Source organism: Argiope bruennichi, chromosome 8 (assembly GCF_947563725.1).
Source record: "Argiope bruennichi chromosome 8, qqArgBrue1.1, whole genome shotgun sequence".
In the NCBI taxonomy this organism is placed as follows: domain Eukaryota; kingdom Metazoa; phylum Arthropoda; class Arachnida; order Araneae; family Araneidae; genus Argiope; species Argiope bruennichi.
This window is the reverse complement of record NC_079158.1, coordinates 30,253,418-30,278,841: the sequence shown is the minus strand read 5'-3', so window position 1 is coordinate 30,278,841 and position 25,424 is coordinate 30,253,418. Positions and strand designations below refer to the sequence as shown.

General features: G+C 27.7%; 1 protein-coding gene across 2 annotated transcripts in view; it reads left to right on the top strand.

Annotated features, from left to right (window-relative positions):
* Window positions 1-20,612, top strand: part of LOC129981190 (uncharacterized) — a 28,141-nt gene extending 7,529 nt beyond the window's left edge. For both annotated transcript variants that reach the window (XM_056091924.1, XM_056091923.1), the window contains exons 5-20: window positions 596-704; window positions 1,206-1,306; window positions 1,520-1,549; window positions 2,599-2,707; window positions 2,812-2,912; window positions 3,115-3,144; window positions 4,889-5,003; window positions 6,409-6,509; window positions 8,606-8,720; window positions 11,874-11,974; window positions 13,409-13,523; window positions 14,589-14,692; window positions 16,206-16,269; window positions 17,733-17,801; window positions 19,058-19,324; window positions 20,396-20,612. In XM_056091924.1, coding sequence (XP_055947899.1) covers window positions 596-704; window positions 1,206-1,306; window positions 1,520-1,549; window positions 2,599-2,707; window positions 2,812-2,912; window positions 3,115-3,144; window positions 4,889-5,003; window positions 6,409-6,509; window positions 8,606-8,720; window positions 11,874-11,974; window positions 13,409-13,523; window positions 14,589-14,692; window positions 16,206-16,269; window positions 17,733-17,801; window positions 19,058-19,324; window positions 20,396-20,530 — 1,666 coding nt within the window. In that variant the 3' untranslated portion in view covers window positions 20,531-20,612. The remainder of the gene's footprint in view (window positions 1-595; window positions 705-1,205; window positions 1,307-1,519; window positions 1,550-2,598; window positions 2,708-2,811; window positions 2,913-3,114; window positions 3,145-4,888; window positions 5,004-6,408; window positions 6,510-8,605; window positions 8,721-11,873; window positions 11,975-13,408; window positions 13,524-14,588; window positions 14,693-16,205; window positions 16,270-17,732; window positions 17,802-19,057; window positions 19,325-20,395) is intronic.
* The last annotated feature ends 4,812 nt before the right edge of the window (window positions 20,613-25,424 follow it).

The following is a 25,424-nucleotide window of genomic DNA, read 5'->3' as shown; positions in this document are numbered from 1 at the left end:
ATGATATATGTTCTTTTGAAAGTACTTATGTATTTATAAGCACTTATGAATAAATAAAAAGTATTAAAAATATATATAAGTAATAAAATATATAAATGTGGTGAACTGAAGATCATTATCATCTATGAAATGGAAGCAAGAAGGCATACAGTTTTGGGAATATTACTTTAAGGACCACATTTCACACAAAATAAACGTTTAACTTGAAAGGTATGACATGCGCACACCTTATCAGAACAGCATCTCACTCATTGCAACAACAATCGCAATGCACTGTGGGATGCGTATTTAATCAGGCATCGCCATCTATTATCCAAAAGAGAAGATAGAGTAAAGCAACTGCTACATAAATATAAATAAAAATACTATAAGTAAGAAAGTATTATAAGTATCTTTGGATTTATGCAAGATACAGAGAATTAAAATTTTGTGTTTTGCAAGCGATATGGTTTAGCAGTTACAAAAAATAGGAAAGAGTTTTCGAAACCAGTTCTTAAAATTAGTTCTTCTTATTTGTAAGTACTAATCAATGAACAATTCTTTCTTGTGACAAAATATATTATAACTTATTGCGATGTAATTTCTGTTATTACAGTGGAGGATGGATTTCGGAACAGATGAGACAGACTTTGGAAAAGATGGTAGAAGGCTTCGAAAAGGCCCTCGAAGAAGGAAGAACAATCAGCGAAAGAGCCTTCAGGAAGGTAAGATACAAAGCATAGGCAATACGGATAATTTAACCCTTTTTTTGTTGCTCTATGAAAAAAAGCTCAATGAAAATCCCCCACCCCTTTTTTTGTTGCTCAATGAAAGTTAATGAAATCAAAGTTGCTCCCATAAAAGTTAATGAAAGAATTACTTCTGAGCAACAAGTATTTTAATTAACTTTGATGGGAGATCTTCAACTATAAATGCTTTATACGAATATTTTAAGCATTCTTCATAACAAATTTCTGGTATAGCTGAAAAAAGGTTCTAATCAAATTGAAATTAATTAAAATGCATTTATGATCAAGATAAAATTGATTAAAATAAATTTTTAGCTAAGACAAATTTTTAAGAAAACATCAATAAATTATATATCCTATGTGAAACCAAAAAAAAAATTACTATAATTTTTCTTGATATACTGTTAAAGGAAATAATTACCAATAGACATTTTTTATAGACACAGAGTATAATTGAAATGAATGTTTCACTTTTAGGCAGAAGAGCTCTACCATAAACTTTTGGACTGGGGAATTGATATCGGTGAAAAGATCAAGGAGGCCCTTGAAAGGATTGGCAAGGATTTTGAAAACAATGAGTAAGTTGAAATTTAGAAAGGATGAAAATATTAAAATTATATTAATTATTAGATATAATGCACAAAATTCTTTTGAAATATCTTTGCATTGTAAAAAAAATTTAAATATCAGCAAATACATGACAATTTTATTTTTCTGTCATGTTTATAGAGACAAATATTTTGAGATTAACTGACAAAGTATTTTATTTAAATTTTCTTTCCTTCTTCCAGACTCGACCAAGCAGACAATCTTTTGCGTGCGTAAGTATTGTTTAAATATTTTAATAAAGTTGTTTCATTAATATTCATTTACTATAAAATGTAGAATATAGCATGAATGAAGAAATGAATAAATCGTGCATCTTCATAAGAGGTTAATTAAAAGCAAAATGGTAATCAGAAATTAACTCTGCATACTATAATTAATAGATGGCATATTATTATTCCTTGATTTCAAAAAAAAAAATCAAGGATGCATATGATTCGACTTTAAAAGGCAGATAAAAGTTCTAAAATAAATACTAAGACCTAATATTTAAAAAAAAAATTCGAATTTCGGGGTCTTGTTGTCATTGAAAAAATGCATTTTGCTGTAACCATAAAATATCCCATTTCTATTATTTTGGAGAAATTAGCATTCAAATGTCTTAACAAGAAGATTAGTATTGAAGTCCCAAATAATCACAATGATAAATAACGTACAGAAATTTCAGAAAGTTGGTTGTTGCTTCCTTTTTTTATTAATTACAAAGTTTCCTATTCCATTATCAAAAGAATTTGAAATAGGTGTAACAAATAATTTGATTTAAAAATTGAAACAATTGCAGAAAACATTTCTTTAATCTTCTCAGAAATTACGACATTGATGAAATATAATCTTAAATTTTGTTATAATAATCCAAAAATTAAATTTGAAACTGATATTGGTTAATATAAAACAAATATAATAATATTGCCATTATAAAATTTTAATTTTAATATTTATTATGTGTATTATTTTCTTAATTATACTGATAATAGTTAAAGAAATGAGATTTCAGAAAAATATTCCAAAAGTCATGTCTTTAAAAAGCAAAGCCGAATTGAAGCAATGAATTTTAAGCATATCTTACAGATGAACAAATGCAGTCCTTTTAAAGCTTTTCAATGGAAATTCCTTAGAAGTTTTCACCGAAATTAACTTACAATATATTATCTGAGATTTTATACATTAATTTTAGTCACATTAAACAAATTATTTTTAATCAAATTGGACAAGAAAGAATAAAATGCCAATGTAAATTATTTTACTTTAATATTTGCTCATATAGTGGAGATTGGATCACAGACAGAATGAGGGAGACTTTCGAAAAAATGGTGGAAGGCTTCGAAAAGGCAATCGAAGAAGGAAAAACCATCAGTGAAAGAGCTTTCAGGAAGGTAAACGAATGTTTCGACTATACTTATATATTTAAAAGAAAACACTTCAATTATACACTTTTCTAGCCATGGTATTGTAAACCAAATGGGTTAATCATTTTCAGGCTGAAGAACTCTACCATAAACTTTTGGATTGGGGAGTAGATGTTGGTGAGAAAATAAGGGAGGCCTTTGAAAGGATTGCGAAGGATTTCGACAAAAATAGGTGAGTGAAATTTGGTAAAGATTTAAAACTAAAACGAAAAGAATAAAATAATAATTTGTTCATCAAATATTCCTATAAATATTAAATAATTTAAAAAATGAAATATTTTCAGATGACTTAACATTTCTATTTTTTAAGCTATTGTAAATATATAAATATCACCAAAATGGAAAAAAAAAATTAATTTATTTTTCTTTGGTAGAGCTGCCGACCTTGAAAATCCAATGCAAGCGTAAGTACAATTTAAATATTTTAATATATGACTTTTTTTGCTTACTTTGGGGGGGGGTGCCTCGTAATTGAGGATCAGAAACTTTCGGCATGGTTGCTGGCTCTCTCCACCCTGGTGGGTACACAAAAAAAGGGGGGTGGAGATTATGGCTCCTCCCATCGATGAATGGAAGGATTGCTCCGTGGCCGGTGATGGTTCTTAGGGCTCAACCACAATTCTCACCAGTGTTGCTTTTGCTGCGGTTCTGTCATTCAGATTTTTCCGTGTTTATTTCGGAGGGTCGGAGTATCCAGTTTGTGGTTATTTACTAATTAAGTATGGAAAATATTGCATACCATATGTAAACATACAACATTTCAAGGGAGCTAATGAGGAACGAGTTAATCAGCGAAATAGTTAGTTAGGAAATTTTCATTTTTAATATGTATAATATTATTTCTGGCCTTTAGAAAGTAATGAAAAACGAAAACAAATATGAATGATTCGGTATAAAAATAGATAACAGTTGAAGGAAAAAAAAGGCATGATTGCTTTCGAATTACTTTATATTTGAATGTGGTAGTAATATCGAGAAACTATAATTAGTTATAGCTATATTGTACTTCCATTTATTTCAACTAAGAATTTTGCAATTAAATGTAATTGAATTAACAAGAATTTAAGGTTGCTGAAAACGAAAATAATCATAATAATAAGTGACATTCTTCAATAGTAAATAGCTTGTAGTAAAATTAATTTTAATTTTCTACTTAGATTTCGCATACTACATAAAAAAATGATATAGATAAAGCAAAGAAAAAACCCATTTAAAATTGATAAATTTTTGAATAAATGAAACTGAAATTAGTGAGTACAAGTTTAAACTCGAAATAATACTAAGAAAATTTATTTTCTGTTCTCAATAAGTATTTTGATTCCTTAAGAATACAGTGCTTAGTTTTGCTAACAGAATTTAACACAGCATTTTCTACATGCATTTTAATTTTTAAAAATAATGTCTTATAAAACTCTGAAATTGTGATTTCTAAGAAATATGTAGTTCTAGCATGAAAATGTGACAATTTTCACGAAGCCATTGTAAAATATAGTAGTAGATGGAAGTTGCTCTTTTAATATGTTTGCATCTATGTATAAATACCTAAAAGGTATTAATTATACCACTTAATTTCAAAATGATTTGTTTAGCAGTTTTCTCAATTTTATATATATTTATTATTGAAATAAGAATTTCAAAAAAGATTTTAACATTAATAACTTTCCAATAATTTTTATTGGATGAGGTTACAGAAAATAGACGAGGTTTTTTTAAAAAAATTAATACAACATTTTTTGAAAATTTCTCGAACCCATGGTGTTAACTACAATAGGGCTTTGAAATGGGTCCAATGTCAAAAACAAATGGAAAGCAACTTTAGTCGAAAAATTCATCGGTTAATCGTTACCAAGGTTTTGGGTAATGATCTGGCATTCATTTATTAACTATTAAAAAACATGTAAATCTCTTTTTAGTGATTATTCTATTACTGCAGGAAAACGATATTACTGATTCGAACAATGTTAGCTATTATATCAGCTGCTGTTTGGTTAATAATAATAACATAGAAAACCAACCATATCAGAACATAAATATATAGAATAAAAACATTTAATGCCGAGGATTTAATAAATCATACCGAAAAGAAATCAGTTAATAATTGACATCAATTGTTTTAGAAAATGATTCTGAAAAGATTATTTTATCTAGAGAACAACGTGGCCCAATGATCGACAGATTAAAGGAAGCTTTTGAAAACGTTGTGAACAAGATGAAGGAAGCCTTCGAGAGTGGAAGTGGTGTCAGAGGAGATCTTATGAAAAAGGTAAAACATAGCAAGATTTGATGCATCTTTATTAAGTGGAACCAAATGAAGTGCCCTGGGTGAAAAATGATTTTAAGCGATGTGTTTTTACTTTAAAATAATAGTTAAAGACAATAAAAATGATAAAAACCCTGAAATTTATATTAAGAAATAATTTTAATGTCAGTAAAATGACGGAATATTTATTGTCTAAAAATTATTTTATTCTTATGATAGTACCTCAAGAATGGAGCATCCTGAAGTGGGGATAAGAAACATCCGGTATGGTGTTGATTCTAGCTTCCCTGTCAGGTGAAATAATGACTTGGGCCTATTATCTTCATACCTATGATGGGACATATCTCCTACGAGAGAGCCTATCTCCCATTGTGTCCAGTAATGGTCATTACGACTCAGCCATAGTTTTTTGCAGAGTACTATTGCACTGATGCTCATTCAATTCATTCCGGATGTCACGCTAAGGGCAGGGGGAGTTCTTTTGCAGTCATGAAGGTCGAATACACAAAATTTCCACATCATGTATTCAATGTTATAACGAGAATAAATGATGCCTGGGGATTTATCTTTCTTCCCAAACCTTCGATTAAAAAAAATACTGCAAAGTACTGTCTCAACCTCTAAATCTGACTCGACTTGCAGATGTGGCAATAATTTTTTAACACATCTTGATAGAATGTTAAAGCTACTGTAAAGTGATTATAATTTTTCTTGTCAATTTCTGTCAAACTATTTATATTTTTTGGTAAAAATTGCACGCCTGATCGGGTTTCAATACTTCAGACTGGCCAAATTTTACTCTGCTTCGGTTTGGCAGTGTTGCCTTTTTCACTCATGGCAAATAAAGATAGTTAAGTCTTTTTAGTTGCCTGTAGATGAAGTATCAATAGTTTAAATAAATAATTTTGATTGACACAACACTATTGAAAACTTTCAATAAAATTTATGCCACACTATACATAATTTAGATAAAACTGGCCGTACTTCTGCATAGCTACTATAGAAATCTCTAATCCATTGCTCTTTAGTACAATTTTCTTTTAAAATCAGCTTCCTAAGATATTTTTTATGAATATGCTATTTTTGTTTTTCCAAAATAATAATATGAATAAAATTAACTTCTGAAAAAAAATTGTTTATTCTACTTTATTTATGCAAAATTTTGGATGTTTTGGGACAATTAAAAGCTATTATAAACTTTATAATAAAAATAAAATAAAAAAAATCACTATAATAAATCAATACTCACTATAAAACTCTGAACATTATTATCTTTACATAACCTGTATGGTTAAATTATTCTAATGATAAAATCATCAATTGGGAAGTTGTAATATTGTATTGAACTACTAAAATTTAATAAAGGCATATTTTTATTTTTAATTAAGATTTAATTTCATTTTACTAGGCTGAAGATATTTATGAGAAGTTAAAGAACCTTAAAGTTGAAATTAGTGATAAAATCAGGAGCATTTTTGAAGATCTGAAGAGTAAGATGGGCAGGAACAGGTAAGACTTGAAATTTTGAATTGCAGAAAGGGAAATGAACGAAAATTGAAAAATGGATAATAAGCGTCAAATTAAATCTTCTATTTTTAAAAGAAATTAGAGAGTATAAAGTAGCTGAAGGATACCAAAAGAGTAATGTTTAAAATAAAATATTAAATTTATACCTGTTCGCAATAGTAATTCTTTTAATTATCAATCAGCCAAGTCAAATTGCATGTGATTGAAATACTGTAAAAATGATGTTTATAAATCGCTCTGTCAGTTAAATATCATATAAAATATTTCTTTCTATTTAGATATTTTAAATGATTTATCTATACAATGAAACAAAGAATATGGAATTTTTGTTTCAAGATTCATTACAAAGAAAAATTTTTTGTACAAAGATTAAGTTTTCTTTTACATAAAATGGTCTTCGGTCGATTTTTTTTTCTCTACCGTACGAAATATTTATAATTTCTTGTTGCCCAGAAACAACATGGATGTTCTTAAGCTGATGAATATTGTTGGACAAGTTCTAGTTCTCAAACTTAGAAAAAAATAGTAAAGCTAAAAACGCTATCAAGAGTAATATCAAGCTACCATCATAGGAGAGATCAAGAGTAATACTAAGCAAATACATCATAAGAGATTTTTGAATAGTTGATTTGTTATCATCGATCCACAAATTTTCTTTAGTTTAGTTTGAATTGAATTTCGATTAATTAATAGATTGAATTGATATTCATTCACTCTGCAAATATGAAACGCTGTTAAAAAAAGACTAAACATTTTAATTGGTAAGATCCTTAAACGAAGCATAATTAAAAAAAAATCTGCATATCACACATCATAAAACACACACACACACACACACACACACACACACACACACACACACACACACACACACACACACACACACACACACACACACACACACACACACAATTTTATTTATTATTAATTGATTTAAAATACATAAAGAATCTATTTTTTTCATTTGAATTTCTGATTTTTGAGGCGGTATGAATAGTTAATAAATCTAAGGACATCAAATTCATTCACCAAAGGCTAAGGAAAGGAATAAAAGAAGGTTCAAAACAGAACTTGGCATTTTTATATCATATGAATTTCCAACGCATACAGTTTATATATCATTAGAATTTATTTTTTACAGAAGAAACAAAAAATAATTAAATTATTATTGGCTATCTGCATTTTATAATTACTAATGGTTGAATCTATTGGCATAATTTTATAAATAAATCAAATTTCCAATTCAGTTTAAATTATATATCGCTATTTACAAGTGCTTTTCAAATCAGTGTCTTATCTTAAAAGGGAAGGGAGACATTTATGCTAATATCAAATTACATGACCAATGAAGTAAATTTAAACTATCCCAATTCTCAAGAAGTGTTAAGAGAATCTTAGATCTAAGTAAAATAGGAACTGAACTAAAAAAAATATTGACAAGTTATTTTACATTATCATCATATTTTTATTTTATATTACACTCTGAAACATTTTTTGAATGAAAATAATCTTATAAAACGTATTTTATTTTATGCATTCATTTTACAAATATCTCATTTTAAAACAATCATGCACTATTCATACAAATATTGCTTTAAAAGTTGACATATAATTACATTAACTGTCAAATCTTTTATTTGTATTCAATAATTTACTGTCTATCGATGTTTTAATAAGTGCATAGCAAGGATTTAACAAAATGTAATATATCAAAAAGCATACATGAATTGTTGGTCAATTCAAGATATTAATTTCATGCTGAATTATAAGTTTTGAATAATGTTGAATACTATTCAACAATAATTAGATATATGAAAACATTAAGCCCCTCCCCTTCCCTCAAAAAAGTCGCAGATATTCAGATAAAGTTTAAAAGATTTATTCTAAAGAATAGAAAAGTGCTGTGAAACGGTGAACTGCGAAATTCATGATTACAATTATCTGCAATGATTATTTTTATTATTATTATTATGACTGCAGTTATGATTACAATAAATAGAAGAATGATAAATTCATGAGTGTATTTAGGAATTGCAATATGAAGTCATATTATAGTCAAAACTTATTTTCTTATGCAGTGTACAACATGGTAAAGTGGCCGACAGACTGAAAGAGGCTTTCGAAAACATTGTGAACAAAATAAAGGAGAGATTCGACAGCGGAAATGGAGTCAGTGGAGACCTCATGAAAAAGGTAAAACACAGCAAACTTTTATCAACCTTCATTAAGTGGGATAAAAATAAATTGCTTTTAATTAAAATAAATAAGAATAAATTATTTTTAATTAAGTGGGATAAGAATAAATTATTTTTAAATAAAATTATATTAAATAATGCGATTGAGACGTTTAAAGAATACTTGAAGACATTTAAACTGACAAATACTGGGAAATGCACTTGGTGCGATTAAAAATGTAACATTGCTATTATAATCTCATAAATATCAAACTATTTTATTCTTATGACTGTACTCTACACAGTGGGGATCTGTCCATAATGAAGTTGAGAGGCTTTCGGTGTGGTACTGCTTCTTACTTTCTAATGGGTAACATTTTGTTGGGCTTTATTAAGATATTGATATATCTCCATACCAATGGGGGTTTAGTTATAATAAAGTCCCGTTTTAAAGCAACACTAGGGCTATTTTGGGACGGACCTCGTAATTTTGAACCGCGGTTAGATGACGAGGATGACACCTGAGCTGGCACCTCCTCTCCACACCACACCAGCGAGAGGACGTTTGGTCATGACGGATTTAACGTACAACAGACCCCCTTCTTCGGTGGAATCGGGTCACGAACCTGAAACCCGCCGGTTCCGAAGCCGAGACTTACCACCAGGCCACCGCGGCCCATACCAATGGGGGAAGATTTCTCTTACGATCTAAATTTCTTGACAAAAATTTCATATCTGATCATGTTTCTGTACCTTAGATGTGTCGAGCTTTGCAATCACATAGTTGAATTTTTAATTCATGCAAAAACAATACGTAAGCCATCTCTGGATCACTTGTTATTAGTTTAAATAAGTAATTATGTCCGTTATAGGACTGTCGGGAACCTTCAATAATCAACAGGATTGATTCCCTCAAAACTTTGTTACATATTCTCTAATAAAGGCGTTATCCCCCACTGTTAACAAAGAGTTACGTAGCCTAAGTAAGGCGGAGAATGTTTTGCATGGAACTGGAGTACAATAGTTACAAAATATTTACCTCTGGCGTGAAAGTAGCGTTTTTACTTAATCTGTCGTGTTATCCTTGGTGAGCGTTTTGGAGATTAATGCCTGGCATGAGGTTAATGATATCCTTCCGTTTTAGACGCGCTTTTTTCAACCATTTGAATCCAAACTGATGCAGAACTTGTTATACAATTGTAATCACAAAAAACATACCGAATTTCATGTATTGATGTTATTACGTTTTTGAATTATCGCGTCTACATGTTTCTAAAAGTAGAAATCGATAGATTGCCGACCTTTTGTTGTATTTGGCTGAAAATTTGATAGGATATTTATATTATAGATATAAAAATTATGTGCATCCTTTTATCCATTTAACTTTCCTTATTTCGTCATTATCATGCTCACTTTTATTCCAAGAGTTCGGAAGGCAGACTTCCTCCGAGTGATTTTGCTCCAAATGTGGTAGAAATCTAAAAATTTGATTTAAAGATCATATACCATATAGTTTCTAAGTTACTGTATTCATAGGCATAAACATACAAACAAAAGGCTGGATTGATATAATTCCATAAATGTGTTTTCCGAATTCTGGAAGGTATAAAACAGAGATTCGTTAACATTCAAGTTCGCAAAAGCTAGAATCTTTTGACAATTACCTTATTGTCTCTGTATTTTGCAAATGAGAAAGTAAAAATATAACTACACTGTACAAATTTTCGATAAAATTTGCTTCGTAAATAGAGTTTGACGGTTTTTAAACCCGGTCCTCTTCTTCAATAAATAAAATAAACATACAAATATTTTAAATTTTATCGGTTGGGACCGATTCGTCTAGCAGCTGAAGACTTAGGCGACAAGATACCAATTTATTAACAAGAAAAGGTATATCTGAATTTCTGTTAAATGAACTAAAAAATTTAAGCACTGAAATAAGTTTATAAAATTATTATATGCTTTAGAAAAACGAATTCGAGAAAGAAGTAGAATTAGCAACTCTTTTGCTGTATTTGCACATTTCTAGTTCAGCGAAGAAATATAGTGTACTTTCTTTAGATTCAAAAACCAAAATTATTGAGTTATCTGGAAAGATACTGTTTAGAATATTTCCGAATTTTTATGTGGAAACCAATTCTGATGAAGAGCAAATCGAAGAAACTACTCATCAGAGTAATGCTTTTTTAAAAGAAGCCATGGAAAGATCAATTCAAAAATTTTTTGAAGACCCTGAAGAAAAACTTGAAAATCCAAAGACACCGAAAGCTGAATTTTCATTATTTGAGTCGACGAATAAAAGAACAAAAAACTTAGATTTGTTATTTGATGCCATGAAAACTATAAATGAGCTCAGTAGCTAGTGAATGAGTATTTTCAATTTCTGGCAATATTGTGTCCAAAATAAGAGCAAGACATTAGCCACCGTTCAGTGGATATTTTATGTTTTTTAAAATCCTATTTTCTTAGGAGAAATTAAAATTAGTGAAAATAATATATATATTATTTGAAATGTTTTTGCTATTTTGTGTAAGTAATATGTATATGTAATTCTTATTTCTTTTATATTTTAACGTATACATTGATTTTGTTTTTTATTATTTTATATGAGTTAAATAAAATATATTTCCCTATTCTATTTTTTTTTAGACAAAAATTAGAAAACCGGCTAAAAACGGTTTTTTTGGAAATATTGAATTCGAAAACCGGTTTTTCAAAAAAGTCGGTTTTTGTATAAACCTTACTCGTAAATGAATAGCTACCATAAAATTCTCTAGTCCAAAGATGATTGATTCCCTTTTGTACAATTTTCACTATAAAATATACTTCTTAAGATTTTTTGATGATATTTCTGTTTAAAAAAAATAATATGAATTAATGAAGATTTCGGAAAAGAAAATTTTTTTATACTTTTTTTATGTAGAACTTTGGGATCTTTTTAAAAACGCCATTATATACATTCTAATCACATATAAATTTTAAATTCCTTACAATGAATGTTTATATAAAACTCTGATTATCATAATGTTATATAATATTTGTGGTTAAATTAGTCTAAGAAACATGATAATAGTAAAAAGCACCTGCTGAAATGTTGCAACATTTTATGAATTTCTGAAATTAAGTAATGATATGTTTTTATTTGTAATTAAGGATTCATATAATTTTTCAGGCTGAAGACATCTATGAGAAGTTAAAAAATCTTAAAGTTGAAATAAGTGAAAAGATCAGGAGCATTTTTGAAGATCTCAAGAGCAAGATAGGCAGGAACAGGTAAGATATGAAAGTTGCAGATGAAGAAAGCTAAATGAATGAATTTCAAAAATAAACGTACAAATAAAATGTTTAAAGACACTAGATCAAACATAAAATATATTTAACGATCCTATAATTGTTTTCTATACAAGAGTTTTTAATTATTCACATTGTTCTTCTCTTTTTGTTAACAATTTGATTCTTGACAGCTCAGAATTATGATACACCAGATTATTGAAATGTTCAATGCCTCTTTCAAAATATAGAAGACTTACTTCCTTTAAAATAAATGGCAGATTGTGTTCTTAAGGGGCTTACATATTATATTATATAAAGAGGTCGACTTACTCGATCACTATTAGCAGAAAAAAATAATATAAATAAGGAAATGGTGTATTCCAAAATAAAGCTTTTAGTGCATTTCAAATCATTCGGAGGGATATATTTTATCAAATAAAGTACGCGTCTTACAGAGGTTTACAGAGGGTCGAAAGACGATGAAAATTTCAGAAGAATATTTGGGCTATCGAACGATTGTCTTACGTTTCTTGAGGCCTTTCGGGCGGTTCAGAGTCAAAAGAGTCCACTGTATGTGTACTTAAATTGTACAAGTATAATGTACTTTTAAAAGTATAATGTACTTTATACTTATATATTCAATTTTAGTACATTATATTTGTCCGATCGATTAGTATGCAATTTGAAGATACGGTCTTGTATTCAAAGCATTAGTACCACTTCATTCCAAATAACATGTCGCTATTAACGACAATAGAATTTATAGTCAGATTTCGAAGCGGCAAAATCAAAATGAGTGTGTGACAATAATAATAATAATAATAATTTTCATTGAATGTTGAAAAAAATCTTCGTTAGGGTTCTAAGGAAAGCTAGAAAATGTTCAAGTCACTTTGACTGTTTAACTTTCTGTAACTATAGCATCATTTTCGCATTGTTGGCTTCCATTACACCGTAAATATTCTTTCTGAGAAAGGTTAAGTTACAGTACAAATGTTATTTAAAAAGGAAACTGAGAACTTTATAACAAATTAGTTTTGTGAGAAATTCACATTTTATAACTTTTTGTCCCCACATGTCTGAATCATAACGCTAAGAGAATTTAACAAGATATTAAAAAGTAACATTTACATAAGAGACAGTTAAAATCTGGATATTATATTAAACTCAGAATTATTCTTAGTCTGTTATACTATATAAGTCCTACTATATAAGGAAAGCGAAAGAAATTCATAAGAATACCACAAGAATCAAAGAATTTGAAAGATTTATTTAAGTTCATTGAAAATTTAATGATGTAAAATATCATAGTTTTATGCTTTTCACAAGAACATTTTTACATGAAGTATTCTAAAAATGGCTAAATGAAATTTTTTTTAATGGAATTGATTTCAATATGGATTTAAATAATTTTTAAACTGTATTTTTATGCAGTGTACAACATGGTAAAGTGTTCGACAGACTGAAAGAAGCTTTCGAAAACATTGTGAACAGGATCAAGGAAAAATTCGACAGCGGAAAGGGAGTCGATGGAGGCCTCATGAAGAAGGTAAAATCCAGCAAGCGTTGACGTATTTTAGTAGAATTAGAAAGAAATTAAGAAAAAAGTTTTAATATGATGCTTTTCAGTCTTTAACGAAATTTTTAAAAGTAGTACTTCAATCAAGCTGGGAAATGCAGTGGAGCATTAAATTAGGAATTAATACCCTGTTAGAAATAAAACAGAAATACTGTTATCCTCAGAAATATGGAATTATTATTTTGTCTAAAAATTGGATAGATCATTTTCACAATTCATAACAACAATATAATTTGTGAAGTAATCATCTAATTTTTTTCTTAGAATCAGTATCCTGGAAAAATTTAATCAATTTTAAATGCGGAACTAATGTAACTTTTCCAAGCAATTTCTAATACATTATAAATATCACTTGGTGAAACTCAACAGTCAATCTTGCTTCAATATTAAGGTTGCAATGAATTTAATTCCGTTTTGATTCGCTTATGCCTTTTTACCTCACTAATAATAATGTTATCAATTTTTTAGTTGTCTTCAAATGATACTTTATAATTATGAGTAAAATTTATGACTGACATATTGCCGAAAACGATTCAAACAAAGAAAACGAAATTAAAATAAACGATGCAACCATGAAATATTTCGGCATAATTTGTTGACACCATATAAAATTTTTGAATCAAAGAAGATTGTTCTCTAGAGCAATTTCTAATAAAATTCGAATAGTTTACAAGACTAAAGCTCATTTTAAAGAAATAAACTTTTCTTTCCTCAAAATCATCTTGATATTAAGAATTAGTGGAAAAGTTTGAAAACAGAAAAATGTCTGCGCATAATTTTTTTAATAAAATGTTTTGGGATTTGTCTTGATATTTCGGAAACTCTGTGATCAAAATGTTCCCTAAATTTAATACAATTGATGTTTATAAAATTTTTTAAGAACATTGTCTGAATTCGAAAATTGTAGTAAGGTTAATTTTACAAGCAATATTGGTGATCAACATTGGGAAAGATACAATAGTTGAAGAACAACTGATATTTGCTGAGAAATATTTTAGATTTGTATTGAAGAGTTTGTATCTTTTATTTTTTCAGGCTGAAGACATCTTTGAGAAGTTGAAAAACTTGAGAGGTGGAAAAATTAGCGAAAAAATTAAGAGCATCTTCGAAGATCTGAGGAGCAAGATGGGCAGGAGCGGGTAAGATTTTGGATTTTGAGTTAAAGAAGAACAAATTTCAAAAACAGAAAAATTTCCGCTGACAACATTCCACTTAAAACCTTTATTTGATCAAATCAAAGTAATAGCATTAGTTTTATTTAAAATGGGGAACATTCAAAATGACCACTTTTAATATGTTCACATTTGAAGACCGCATGCTTCAAATGTGAATTACTGTTGCATTACATCAATAAATGATAATTATAATTCATTATGACTTATTATTACTTATCATATTTTAGTTTCTTTCATAAGATTAACAAAGAATAATAACAGATATTGTAATACATAAGACAATAAAGCAGCAAAAATAGTAGACATTTTAATTCATAAGACAATTTACCAAAAGTAGCAATTTTGTTTCTTAATTATTTCATATTTCAAAATACTAAATACATGATTAAGAATTTTTGTTTAAATTTTCATTTCTGAAATCATATTGAACAAAAGATTTCTTTTAAAACACTTTTAGTTCGCTTAAATTGTTAATGTTTGCAAAGATAAAATTAGGAAATTGATTATTTCCTTCGATTTCACTAATACATGCTCTACATATTTTCACTGCACACACTAATCTAATATCACTTTTAGTTCATATAACTATCTGGATATTGTGCTTAATCTACTTAATATTATAAAGCCTACTGACATAAAGCAGGATTGCTTTAAAAAAGACTGAAGACATCAGATGAAAATAGATTATAATATTTATGAAAACATATTTTGTAAGTCCTTTGACAATTGCCCTTTTTAAAAGTATTTTAATCTTTTGTATCTGTTATTTTCATTTAGATATTGCCATTATAAATTTATAATTCATGCAGAAAAATATATTTCAAATTAATCATTAACTACTACTATTGCCTGGTGTTTTTTAGCTCTCTCAGTATCCATTCTTAATCAAGTCAATAATTTCATTTGAATCAAAATACAACAATGGAGAAAAATTACATTCGGAATTTCCCAAAAAATATGACAGAAAATGGCTAAGAAAAAAAAGTTAAATCATTTAAAACATTAGTTTTAATAATATATGTCCAATTACTTTTTTATTTTCAACTAAAATTATAATATAATTAGTCTTTTTCTTCATATACATGCAAATTTTACTTAATTATGTATTTTTTTGAATTCTAGCTATTCTATTTCTGAATTCTAGCTATTCGCACAATTCCTGGGAATTTTTGCGATTGATATATCAGCAATTCACGTGCAGTGGAATGTAATATGACATAAAAATCAGATTATTTCGTCAGTATATAAATAAACATTTAATAAAAAAATTTTTCAAATACTTGGACAGTAAAATTAATTAAATCCATATTGGTTGAATTATGATAAAATAAGAACTTTACCTTCTTTATGAAAAGTTCAGTAAATTTTACAAAACGATTTCTGTCGAGAAGTGTTTTAATTGGAAATTAAAAATAAAGTTATGATTTATTCAAACTGTTTCTTCACTGAAATATTTAATCATTACTTTAATTCATAGTCCAACATCTCTTGATGCCGACATTTCCAACATCTTTGACGTCTTCAGGAGACTGAAACAATTGGTAAGCGAAACAATACAATTGCAACGCTTATACTAGAAAATGTAGTAAATTATAAACGGATTTTTAAACATTTTTGAATTTTTTGGAGAATATAAAGACTTTATCAGAAAATAGACGAAAACCATTTTATCCGTTTTGTATAAGCATATCATTAGTGTCATTTCGTCAAGTGGAACATTTATTTCAATGATTTATAATTTTTTGAATTTTTTTTTTAACTTTTTGCTTGCTTGTAAATTAATATATTATTTGATAAAAATTTATTTATTTTAAAATAAAACATGATTAATGGAAAATAAATATATAAATTGAATTGAATATTGAATTATAGTTTAATTAATAACTAACTAATATTAAATTATAGTTAACATAAATTAAACATGTTATTTCTTCTTTCAATATGAGCAAATCTATTTATTGTAGTAAATAGTTTAAAAAATAAGATTATCCTATATTTTTTAAGAAAATTTTCTGATGGTACGAATAATTTGTGAATGACACAAAAAAAGTATTTCAAATCTTCATAATAATATTATGAATGACCATTTTTATGGTAAAAATTTTCCATAATATAATTAATTTATGAATGATAATTTAGAGAATCTTACATGCTAATATATATCTCCTTAATCGAAAGATGCATCTTTTTTTGCGCAGTTTATACTAGTGAAATATACATAAGTAATAACCTCTAGCGAGTAACCCAATGAGGAATACTTATGAAAATTAGTTTCTTACGTTCATATATGGCGGAGAATGATTTTAAATATTTCATCAATGACTTATCCTAAAATCGCGCAAATGCACAATCAGCTGCTGCTTTGTATTCTTTTTCGGAATAATGAAATTTAATATGCCATTCAATATAAGATAACTAATACAAGTCTTTACAAATCATCGCAAATAAAGTCAATGGACTCTTTTTTATTTGGAGAGGTAGTAAAGGGTTAACTAATAATATTCTTGATATTTGTATGAACTGATACTGCGTTATTTTCAATTTTTAGCCTAAGTTTCTTTTCAAAATAATCCTTTCCTTGATTATCTCAAGTTAGTTGAAAATAATAAATATGAGATACAAAACAGTAAGTTATTATAACAAAATGAACGAAGTTAAGGCTTTCTAAGTGTGGAAGCTTTGGAAAGTATTTGAGTATTCGTAACGAATAGCTTTTGTGAAATTCGTTTCCACAATTTCTTTAAATTTAAATAAAATTTTGCTCAGGAGCATGATGATACATTTATGCATAAGTGATTCAAGTGAAATGCAAATCAATTAATACTATGCAAAATATAATATACACAATTATTCGTTTTAGGAAAGATTTACGATAAAAGTGTTATTTAATACCTCGCAGAAAAATTTATTAATTTAAGATTTCACTTTTTTATAAGAATTTTAGAAATTACAGTTTGATAGAGAAATTTGTGACATCCGTTTTCTAATTTGAGTTTCTCAATAGATCAAAGAAAAACTGGATTCCGAGAAACTTAAAGAAAAAGTGGAAGAATTGTTTGGAAAGGGAAGTGAAGTAAGTCTTTTCCTCCAACATTATTATTTATTCAGTTTAATACCTTTCTTTCTTTACGTCTTTTCTGTACTGTTCCTCCTGATATAAATTTCATTCAAATATTGATTACTAAATCACAAATTTAAATATCTTTGAATGTTGTATGTAACCGATAAATAGTATGCTATTTGTAAATAATGTCAATATTATCAAATAAAAGGGCCCTTTTTTAAAATTATTAAAATTATTAACACGTAGGATTCTCCACTATACACATTATATAATTTCAGACCAAAATAATAGTCACTCGATAAATCAGTAGAACGTTCTGTCTTGTTAAAAATGAAAACATTAGAAGAAATTTATTTGACTATCTGACTTTGACAAAAAAATTATTCAGAAGATTTTTTGAAACAAAAATTTGAAAATGTATAAAAAGGAAACATTTAAATCAATCAAACTTGTTGACTTCTGAAATGTAAATATCTGAAAACTTTTTCTAATCATGTGCTCTTATTCACATAAGGAAGTCCTACAATATATCTGACCCCATCAAAGCATCCTTAACTTTTTTACTATGCAAAAATCAAACACATACATAAATTATAATTTCTATTACTTTTTATTTTCACAAATTCCGAATTAAATATTCCATAATATTTAAAATAATTTTATATACTTAAATTATAAAGTACACTCCAAAGTAAACGGGGTTTGTATCTTTAATGTAAGATATTTTTCCAGAACTAGATTTGAAAGACAATGAAATCTTACAGTTCTAGAATTAGTTTCAATTTCCACATTTTTGGTTAGATATTCCTGAAGGAACTTAATATTATTCTGCAATAATTTGATTTAATACTATAATCAATTTAATATTGGCTAAAAATTAAAAGTTTTTTTAAGATATAATAATTTAGTTCCTGAATGTATGTTTATCTTCGATGTTAATATCATTTATTTACTAAATAATTCCAAATCAAATGATAATTGAACAATTAAGAAACCCCTACACGTAATATTTTTGATACCTGAGGTTAAATAAACACATATTCCACACTAATTAAGTATTCAAAGAATCAGCATACAAAAAAAATCTGTGAATTCCTATTGATCAGAAACAGGGTTGTATTTCATAATAACGAAAGTGTAATGTTTAAAGCAAAGGAAAATGTTTAAAAATATACACAAAAAAGGCAAAATAGTCTGAAGCAGATCATAGATGGGTTTTAATTTATGACTTCAATCGTATTCCAGTTATATTCTTTTTACTCCAGGTAGCAGAGCAGATCATTGAAATGCTGAAAACCAAGGGCGAAAAAGCCAAGCAGAAGATCCTGGACTGGATTGACCGCATCCTCCCCGACAAAGAGGAGCGATCCATCTCCGAAGTGTACGACAAACTCCGAGAATTCTTCAAGGATCTCCAACTCGACCTCAAGGAGAGGTTCACCAAGTTCGGTGAGTGGGTCAAGGAACAGTACGAGAAAGGGCTTGAGAAGGGGAAGACCAGAGCTGAGAACATCAAGAAGATTGCTAAAGAGGTAAAATGCTCTCTAAACTCTAATATCTCTAGTAATTAAATTCACCTTTAGAAAAATTTTGCTTCTAATATCCAGGTTAGCATTTCGTTGGAGATAAAAATTCTGTGAAGCATATGTTCTTAAAAATTTACAGCATATATTGATCAAGAATTACATTTGTCTACCTTATAAACAAGAAAGCGATCACATATGATGGTAAATTAAAGATAAAATAACACGAATTAGCCGAAATTAAATGAAATTTTGTCTGAATATAAAAGGAAATTGAAATTAATAGAGTAAGCGAAATGTTCCTAACGAAATAATACATGTCTGCCTTTTCAAGCATTAAAATCCATTATAGTCTACGTTTGGAGCGACATCAAGAGCATCAATTAGTTTTCCATTTTCTGTCTGAAACTCATATTAGATTCTATAGTCTCTTTAGCTTGGAATTTTAAAAAAAAAATCATTTGCGAATCTATAATATTTTTAATAGTTGTGGATGATAATTTTTTTGTAAGTATTTAAATTTTATTAATTTTTATTATTGGCTGCTTTTGTTGTTTGCTTCTATTTGTATTTCTAAGGCGCGACTACTTACTAAATATTATAAGTTAGCTTGTAAAAACAGAAAAGAACCATCTTTGTTAAAAGGCTTTCATTTAAGAATTCAGATTTCTACAAGTGTGCTATTATCTGTAGACATCAGTTCAGAGTAACCATTTGGGAATTATTCTAATCGCTATTATTATAATTCAGTTTGATATATTGCAACTCTTTGTAGAATTTGAAAAACAAATACGAATGAAGGCTATCATGAAATAAGAATACCTTCAATCTGATAATAACGCTTAAAATTAGGAAGCATGCTTCAAAGAATGTGTAAAATTTCTGTCTATATTATTTTGAAAGTCCACTCGTGTGGTTTTTATATTTAAAATAATAGTAACGAAAGTTAAATTTGAAATTTATCAAGATATGATGCATTTGATAATATCCTATTTTAACGTACATATAATTATTTGCAATTAAACCAAAAAAACTATACCGTTGAATATTTTATATCTATTCAACGTTTTCCGATTACAGTTCATCGAAGACACCAAAGTCATTGGAAAAGACATGGCAGAGGAAGCCTTGGGATTCTTCAGAGAATACAAGAAGGACTTGGGCAAACTCTACGACAACGTCGTGGAGAAGATTGGAAAGATCTTGAAAAGCTAAAAGTGCACAACTAAGAAATGAACTGTTATATTTGACCACTTAATTACTATTATTGCAGAATAAATAATTTATTTTCACTTTATTTTTGTCTTTAATATCTGATTTTCTCTATTTATTGATATTACACATAAATAATTTTACACATTTTGACATTTCTCAATGTAATAACATAAAAACATCAATTATAGAATTAAAACAGTTTTTTTAACCTTGGAAAAAAAATTCTACTGAATAAATCGATAAATTTACTGACAAATCGAAAGATAACATCTGAGACATCAGAAATAGCTATTCCGTCACTCCAGTTAATATACGAACACAAAACATTATATTCTGTTGCCATGATGTCACTTTATTCATGAACCCGAACCAGATTTTTCTTATTAATGAACCCGGAATCAGTAAAATCTAAAAATAACGTTATACAGAGGCAACCATATGATTAATGGAAAAGAAAATGCTTGTTTCTATATCAACGAATTATAAAATGATCCTCAATATCTATAATAGTTCTTGATATTAAATTCTCTTAATATACATTAACTTAAATCAATTTAAATCATCTGGGCCATTTAACTGGCTATATTCAAGCAGGGTGTATAAACTTTACCGTACTTTCATCTTAAATGAGATGTGGCGCTTAGTCGTTACCTCATTTTTAGCGGCACGGCGAGTAGCCTTTACTACACTTTCAGCTTATATGAGGCAAAGAGCGTTGGCTTTATCATACTTTCAACCTAAATGAGGCATTACTTTACTTTCAGTTCAAAGTCGTTAAGTATTCTTGGCATTCATGCTTACGTATAAATAATATGATAATGTGTCTACTTTTTAAAAATATCTAGAGAATAGGAGGAAACATGCTTTATAATCAAAGTGATATCACAAAATATATAATATATTCAAATTTTAAGATCACAGAAATATTTCATTTTCCTAGTAACAGCAGTAGAAAGTAACCTAAGGTAATTTTCGAGTAATTATCTTAATACCAATCGATAACTTTTAAAAGAAAAAAGCGAGAGAATTTTGATCACATGCCATAAGTGATATTTTTAATGGAAAGTATGCAAAAAAGATGAGGGAGAAATAAAAAAAAATTTAAATCCTCTAGTCTGAAATGTAATAGCTAATAGTGGTAAGATTTTAAACTTGGTTCATTTATCAGGGCATCATATAACTTGGTTGCGTCAGCCGTTGTAATTTGCACGCAACGATTTTTACAGAGTTTAGTATTACAGGATAGAGCAGCAGTCTTTATAAGATGGATGGAATTTAAAGATTTTTCGCCGTTGCTTGATATTGAAGGCAACGTTTAATTTAATTGCTATAAAATTAAGAAGGTCACAAATTTTATTAGACAAATTATTGATTTATTATTACAAGAAAATGAAATTTCTGACTTGGTGTAAAGTTTAAAGAAAACAATTTTGTATCATTAATATAGAATTGCAGAAGTTAAGTATATTTGATGAGAAATCGATTTGTTTTGAAATTTGACAATAATGAGCACTGACACAAATCATGATCGATTTTAATCTTATGGTGGTGAGAATCCAATTTCTTTATTTGGTATGCTATTTTTGGTGATTAATGTCTGGAATCGTCAAACGTTTGTTTAAATTTCAATTAAAACAAAATTAACCAAATGTTAAAACATCATTCCGATGTGGGCTTTTTACAATATTCCAAGTTTGTTAATAGTAAATTTAATAACTTTAAATCAAAAATCTGATTCGTAAAGCGCAATTTGGTTCGTAAAGCGCAAAATTTGTACTCAGCGTTGAGCAAATTTTACTTTATAGAATTTGGAGAAAGTAAGCCAATCTATAAGTATTATATCAAAAGAATCGATATTTTTGATTAACAGGAAATAATTTTTTCATTTAGGAGCAAATATCTTTTTGGCAATGTTAATATTCCAAAAGTCAGTAATTCATAATTTTCCGTGAAGATAAAAACAACCACAATCGTTTTAATGCTGACTAAATAATTTTTAGATACATTTTCCAACAATGAATTTCTGTTAAAAATGAGTGGTAAAAATTTCAGTGAAGTCATTATTTATATTTTATCTCCGATTTATAAAAGCTTGTAGAAGTTCTATTTTATATCTCAGACTTAAAAATGTTTTGAAATTAGTAAATTTATTTCTGTTAAAGACAGTAAAATGCTGTGATTTTATTGTTTTATTTTATGAACTATCACAATAACATATTTTATAAATTTATATAATTTATTCTTGAAAGATAAAATTGAACTGTATTTGTTTGATCTGAAAATCAAGTTCTTATTCACTAAGAATATATTTCAATGATTTCCTAACGATCAATCTTTTAGAAAATCCTGTTCAGTAAAATATAATTTTTCTAGAGAAATAATGTTTATTAAGCAGAATAAAAATTTCAAACAGTAACAATAAAATTGCCTAAAAGTATTTATCGGTTAGAAAAGTTAGACGCAGAGGCTTTTTGTAAGCCTCCTTGACTTTTGAGACAAAGACATTTTTTATATTTAAATCATTGAATTATTCTTTATATATATATATATGTAACACAATTTCAGATATCTAGCAGAAAAAAAGAAATATCTAAAATTTTAACTCCGATTTATTTCACCACAGAAGTCCTATTATGTAAAAAAAAAAAAAAGAACCGCAATAAGAGATATGTGAACCTATATCATGATACAAGAGCAAAATTGACCGACATTTTTCCCTTTATTGATTTTACAATGAGAATCTGATAGGATTTATTTACCACTTGTCGATTTAGGCAAGACATTCTTAGGTATCTTCGTAATGTCTTGTTATTCTTAGGTACTTGTATGTGTGTTAAAGATTTTTATGCTTTCGCTTCTGATGTGATAGTGACAATAGTCAGCAATTTTATTAAGCACGTGTTAGAAGTAATTAAATAAAAAATTGGGAATTGGATCAGGAAATATGAAAACATTTTAGAATGAATGTGACATTTTAACATAGACTAATTTAAGATAAAAATTAAGAAATTATTTAGTATTTAAATTAAGAGATATCAACACATATTATATATATACTCGCAGAATTTTTCAGATGATATTATAAAATTTAATGGGCGCAAATTTAGATGAGTAAGTTAAATTTAATCCACTTTCCAACAATTTACAGAGTTATGAGAACAAGGATTTCAATGAATGTTTTAAAGTGATTGAGTCAAAATGAAAACGGAAATCAATGACATAGTAAGAAAATTCAAAATTTGCTTAAAAAAATCAAGAATTCCTCATCCATTTTATCAATATAATCTTACATTTCTAAAGGCCTATTAAAAGACCTATATTTCCGAATCAGTTTCGCATATATTCATTTTTATTTTTCCTTTATACCCTTTTTTATTTTTTTGTATTCAATGCATGGATATAGAAGAGAGAGATGCATAATCCCCCCCTAAAATGGATTCAACTTTAGCAAAATAGTCAACCTGCTTATTTCTTGAATTACTGGATTTAAAAAATATGAGGAGAAAAATTTTGCTTTTATATATGCAAAAAAGATCCTTGAGTTTACCGATAGAAATATAATGGTTGTCTGAAAAATCATGAAAGTTCAATGGGTGTCAAAAGCTTAAAGTATGAAATATATTCTTCTGTTGATTAATGTGGCTATTTTTCATTTTTAATATTTTGGCTTTAACTTATCATTCATGATGATGATTTGATGCAATTGAGATTAATTGAGGATCATTTTTTGCTTATTATGAACAGGGTAGTAGGATTTCTATAATCTTTGATTCAATTTGACAGGTGTTCTATCTCTAACACGACAACGTTTAAACTTCGTTATGTTTCCATGTGTTATTTCAGATACTTATCTCCAAAACACAGATTATATATATATGATCTATTTGAAATTATAATTATCAAAGTTGAAGATCCATACATCTTTAGTAAGTACGCTCTTCAAGTAGTATCTATCAATTATTTTAAGTCATTTCTCTCTGTATTATTAATAATATTCAAGTATTAGAATGATAAAATAACATTTGCTTACAAACTTTTAATAACTGGATTGATTACTGTTTGAAATCTTTTGTTTCAACGTTTTGGGTTTCTCTTAGAAGTCGATATATTACGTTCCAAAATATGTAAGATAAATATTTTTTTTCTTGACATTGCGTAATTTTTTAAAGTGGTGAAATTGTGAAAGAATTGACTATCTTTCGAATTCTGATGAGTTTCAGATCACACGGGTGGCAGGTTTCAATAGTTGCTTTTTTTATTCCGTTCAAATTTTAGTTAAGAAAAAAGAAGCTTAAAATGTTTTTTTTATGTAAATAGTTTTCTGTTAAGATAACTATTTAAAAATGATGGAATTAAATTTCCGCAGATAGAATATTTTCTTTGTTTACCTACTCAGCTTTTTTCAGGAATTGGATTAATTTTTGCGACTTTTAAGAACAGTAAAAAAGTACCCCGACTTCTAAATCAGTTATTAGAAGATTTACTACATGTAAAACTTAAAAAAAAACTTTTAGGATTTTTTTTCAAACATTTATTTCTCTATCACTTTGAAAAAAGAGAAAAAATTCTGTATGATCAAAAAATAAATCAACAAATTAACATACGTGTTTCAAGAAATTAGAAACGAAAACAACAGCTGGATTTCCACTGATTGTTTTCATTTTTTAAAAATTCATCATAAAAGTTATTTTTAATTATCTCCTTCGGTTTTTGAAAAAAAGCGAAAAATTTACCATTTATATCAATTACTAAATGCGTTAACGGTTGATTATTCAAACCATTAAGGCAAAATATTACAGATACTAAGCTATAAATTTATCTTGAATACTATTGCAATTGTAAGTAGCTATTTGCTTTAATTAATTGAAAATAACCAAATGCCTATAATTAGTAT